This window comes from Eufriesea mexicana, unplaced genomic scaffold (genome assembly GCF_001483705.2).
Source record: "Eufriesea mexicana isolate 0111107269 unplaced genomic scaffold, ASM148370v2 scaffold6248, whole genome shotgun sequence".
Taxonomy (NCBI): domain Eukaryota; kingdom Metazoa; phylum Arthropoda; class Insecta; order Hymenoptera; family Apidae; genus Eufriesea; species Eufriesea mexicana.
The window spans coordinates 656764-662157 of NW_016914133.1; the positions used below are offsets into that span (position 1 = coordinate 656764).

General features: G+C 22.4%; 1 protein-coding gene across 1 annotated transcript in view; it reads left to right on the forward strand.

Annotated features, from left to right (window-relative positions):
• The first annotated feature begins 1014 nt into the window (after window positions 1-1014).
• Window positions 1015-5394, forward strand: part of Got2 (glutamate oxaloacetate transaminase 2) — a 5477-nt gene continuing 1097 nt past the window's right edge. The window contains exons 1-4 of the mRNA XM_017906847.1: window positions 1015-1188; window positions 1374-1530; window positions 1609-1737; window positions 5075-5305. Of these exons, the coding sequence (XP_017762336.1) occupies window positions 1094-1188; window positions 1374-1530; window positions 1609-1737; window positions 5075-5305 (612 nt within the window). The 5' untranslated portion in view covers window positions 1015-1093. The remainder of the gene's footprint in view (window positions 1189-1373; window positions 1531-1608; window positions 1738-5074; window positions 5306-5394) is intronic.

A 5394-nucleotide genomic window follows, 5' to 3' on the forward strand; every position in this document is an offset into this window, starting at 1 on the left:
TATCTATCTATCTATCTATCTATCTATTTATCTATATATATTTAAATTTTTAGTACGACTTTTGCTTTATTCCATTGTGAAGTAATATATAAAAATTTGATATTTTTTTATTAGTTTTTTAAAATTAAACACATAATAGTTAACATATAATTTTAAGTACAATTATAAATACTAAAATGTTTTGGTTTGTGTAATATAAAAAATATATAATTAAAGTTATGTTTATAATTAAAGAACAAATCAGTTGCGTAGAATAATTATAAAAAATATTTGCACACCATTGTTCTCATTTTGATATTTATATACTAAATATATGTAAATTTATTAAATTTATTAATTAAAAATGTTTTAGTATAAATACAAAAATGAATAAGGAAGTTAATATAACAAAAGTCAAACTTAATAGCAAAATAAACATAAAAATTAATAAAAAGAATATGAAACTTAACACGCGTGTATATGTACATAGTGTTCCATAGATTTCCCTATAATTTTACCATATGATTTCCGATTAAAATTAATTTAAAAATTTTGTATACATAAATAGAACTTTAATATAAATTTATAATAAAAATATGAAGTAAAAAGATGTGAAGAACATAATAATAATTTTATTCTTAATATAAAGTTGGGTAAAAAATAAATAAACATTATTTACGTTACACATTAATATAGCTTAAATTTCTTGAATTATTTTCCATTTATCGAACAAATTCAATAATACCAATGAATTATTAGATTTATTCGAAAAATGAAATTTTAATTCAGTAAATTAAACTACGTCAATATAAAAGATAGATATTACTTTTAATTTATATTACGTTAAAAATAAATTTATTATCAGTTTATCCATATTCCATTTTATGTTATTATAATTTATTTCATAATCTATTTACAGACTTATGTATTTATATTATATATTTTTTTCACTTTTATTCACAGATTAGATTAGTACGGAAGGTTTAGTATAGGAAGAATTGTATGGAAATTTATGAGACACCCTATATAAATATAATACGTGCAGTTACGCTAGGACACTAAGTTAGAAGTGGTCAGGACGTTGAATGTGATACCATATTACATTATTTATAACATGGCACAAACTAAAAGACTTATTAAATACTCATTTGCGTGCAACTTTTCCAAAAATAATAGCAATGCTACTTTATGTGGAATTAGACCAATGAGGTAATATTTAAATTTAATAGTTGAGTAAGTTTTCTAACCTTTGTATTATAATATATCAATCATTTAAAAATTAAAGTTATTAATAATCATGTACTTCAATGAATTAAAAACAAAAACTCAATCAAACAAAATGTTAAAAAATAGCATTACATGAAATCATTTAATATACTTTTTTTATATTATAGTTCATGGTGGTCTCAGGTGGCTATGGGTCCACCAGATGCAATTTTAGGTATTACAGAAGCATATAAAAAAGATCAGAATCCGAAAAAAATTAATTTAGGAGTTGGTGCTTATCGAGATGATAATGGTAAACCATTTATTTTGCCAAGTGTACAAAAGGTATATGTTAAAAACTGTTTTGTTCAGAGAAATATTATAATTTTCTTTATTAATACAATAAAATTCAATATATTATAGGCAGAAGATAAAATTATGAGTAAAAATATGGACAAAGAATATTCACCAATTGCAGGAAATGCAGAATTTTGTAAACATAGTATTAAGTTAGCACTTGGTGATCAAAATGATATTATCCAAAATGGTTTGGTATGTATAATATATAAAACAGTTTTTGGAAAAAAAGATCATTGGAAGCTTTCATTAAATATTTTTTAATAAATCTAAAGTCCAGCAGGCATTGAAATGCTTTTATAAATACATAACATTTATAAAGGTATTTCATATTGAATTTTATGTGCATTAACAATATGTTTAATACTAGACATTGATGTCTTTAGACATTACCTAAATTTATATCAACCAAGAGACTTCTTCATTTTTCTTTTTACTTGTAACTGTTTATTCTTTTAAAAATGTTATTCTTTCTTACGTTTATCATAAATTTATTATTCTTATCGACATTTATAAAATAAGTAAATAAATATAAATTGCTATATTTATTTACTTATAGAAAATAGGAAATAATATAAAGATGTATGTATTTGAAGGATATTAACAAATGAAACAAGGATAAACATTACAAATATATTAGGCCTGGTTATAAAATAGAAAGGATGGCAAGAGGAATGAAAACTGAAGTAAATAAGGAGAGAAAAATACATGTCAAGGTAGTACAGGGTGTTCCGCTTATATTGAATATCTAGATTATTTCCATTGATATTGAATAATGTCTAAGAATAATTTATATGGTTTCAAAATGACTATTTGATGGTCATAAAAAACATTGACATATTTTTGACATATTAATATCTGTTTTTTATTAAGTGATACAATTAATATTATGTAATTAATAATTAATTAATATCATATAACACAATGATTTATTATATTGTAATTTTAAAATAAGTGCTGATAATTGCTCCAGGTAAGTGCTGGGTAAAAGCTATTTTGAATAATAAATAAATTCATTCTATTAATATAAATTAGAATTAGTTATTTTTCATTTATTTGAAATGTCAAAATAAATAAATGTGTTTTGTTCATATAATTTTATATATATACAAGTTTTATAGATTGTTTATTTGAAAATATTTTTTGTAAAATAGCAAATTTTGATAAACAAAAAAAAAATTAGCAGGAAGAAAAAAAACAGAAACATAGATTTTTGATTATGATGCTAGAACTGAATATTGATATATAAGTTAGAAATCAAAGAATGACTCGATATTATATTTTAGATTATTTTAAATCTTTGTCATTGAAGTATATCATTGAACTCGTCTTGACGTTGGTTGTGTACCATATTATATTATAAAAAGCAATGACTTTGAATTGATATCTAGGATGACTCTTAAGTATCAGTTTTTTATCAGTACCAAATGCAAATTATAAAATCATAAACTTCTCTTAATCAGTTTCTTTTTTCTTAATATCAGTAGAAAGAATTTAGATGTTCATTATAAGCAGAACCTTATATATAGAAGTGATAAATAAACAAAAACAATAGACAAGGGCAAATAAATGAAATTCCGAAATATAATTTTATTTATCAAGAAACATAAAAACAGCAAGGAGTATATATTATATTTAATATTCAATTATTATAATTTGTATATTCCTAAATCTAATTCAGTGTCTAGAATATTAATTGTCATATTGTAATATTAAAGTTTATTCTTTAATATATATATCTTTCAGCTAGACAAAATATCTTCTAATTTTCTTTTTTATCCATAGTAAATATTTTGTATATGTTTTTTCAGTTAGTAATGAAAACATAGTTAAATTGTCTTAAGTAAAAGTTCAAAAACCTTAAATGTTACATTTTACTTGTTATTATGCCTGTTGCAATAAAAAGAATTGTTAGAAAAACTTAAAATAACGTACAATGTTACTATCTGAAGTAACAACATAAATATTTCAAGGAGAAATGTTAAAAATAATATAATACTAATTCATAAAATTTTATTTTATAGTATTAGAATATTATGAATATTAGAATAGAAATAAGTAATTTGATATAGAGAATCATTTTATATGTTAAATATATCTTAAAAGAAAAAATATTAAAGAAATGTTCAATTGAATAGTAAGATCTTAAATTGGACTAACAGGAGTAATTAACGAGATGTACTATATACAGCATTCTGTATTTTTTTTATGAGAATTATTAGTACTCTTTGATTTATGTCAATAAATTTGTTGAACTGCTAGACATAAATTTTATAAACTTTAATGCTTGACTATTTAAATTGTAATGTACTATAATATGTCTTAATATGTAAGTTTGCTTATTTCCATATTAAATTTCTAAAAAAAGAAAGCTATGGATTTAATTAATGATTTCATTTCTATGATAATTTTGATAGTGCAAATATATGAAATCTATAGAAAAGTAATTAAAAAATATGTAAAAAATATATTAACATATGTATATGGAATAATATTTAAAGTACATAATAATTGCTTAAATTTAACCAAGTTTGAGAATCAACAGTTCAATTCTTCCGAGCAAGGTAGCTTCTTTCTCTAGGACAGCTTAAACAGTGCCAGATATGGAAAGACATAAGATATAACAAAAGGAAACAAGATAGATACAGTCAAAGAGCCACGATTTGAAATCCGATATTAAAGTGGGACATCGCTGTTAGGCAAATTTTATTTTCCCTAATTTTTGTCATTTTTGTAAAAATGGCACGAATGTATTGTTAAAATTCTTCTGGCTAAAATGAGTCCAAAGATGATATAGATCAGAGTAATTTTAATTATAATAATTAACTTGATATAGGTAGCAAAATGATATGTAATAACATAATAAAATACATTGATTTATACGATTTTTTGGTATTATTTTCATTGGTATTACTTTGAAAAAAGTACAATGAAAATTACAGAAAGTAAAATTTTTTTTACTTCATGCTTTTTCTTTTTTCAGTATTCTCTCTTTTCATTTATCAGATTTCAGTTATTCGAATCGAGTAGAACTCGGTTCGCTTTCTTCGATTATTTACCACCTCTACTTGAGGTACTGAATAATGATAAAAAAATAGGGATGGACCATGTAAATTCAACTAAGCAAATTTTGGTTAAATTTAACCAAACATTAATGCATATTGTATTCTTTTTGCACATTTATATTCTTATATACGCATTCATTCCCATATATATTTGATTGTACAAGATAGTCTGCAGACCTAGAAAAATATTAAAGATGTCTTATATGCAAAATAGAATTTGTTATAAATGTTTCTTATTTTTCATCTTAAATTATCGAAATGATTTGTCTTGACCAAGCATAATTAAAAATCTCTCATCTGTGGATTTTTAAATTGTAATAATTTAATATAAATGGAATAGTTTTTGAAATATTAAGTAATTTTCAGTTATGCAGATCATCTTATACATTGTACATTTTTGACATATTTCAGTATGTCAGATATGTATAAATGTCTGCAATTTATTTATAATGTTTGATATTTTGTAGAATGCTACTGTTCAAGGAATTTCTGGCACAGGTTCACTTTATATTGGGGCAACTTTTTTATCCCATTTCTTTCCTGGTAATAAAGAAGTTTATTTGCCAACACCTACATGGGGAAATCATGCTCCTATATTTAAACTTGTTAAACTTCCTGTAAAATCATATTGTTATTATAATTCAGAAACATGTGGACTAAATTATGAAGGTGTTTTAGAAGATTTAAATGTTAGTAACATGGAAATATTATAATATAATATAATATAATATAATATAATATAATATAATATATTTATAAATATTTTATTGAAAATTCCAGAACAATC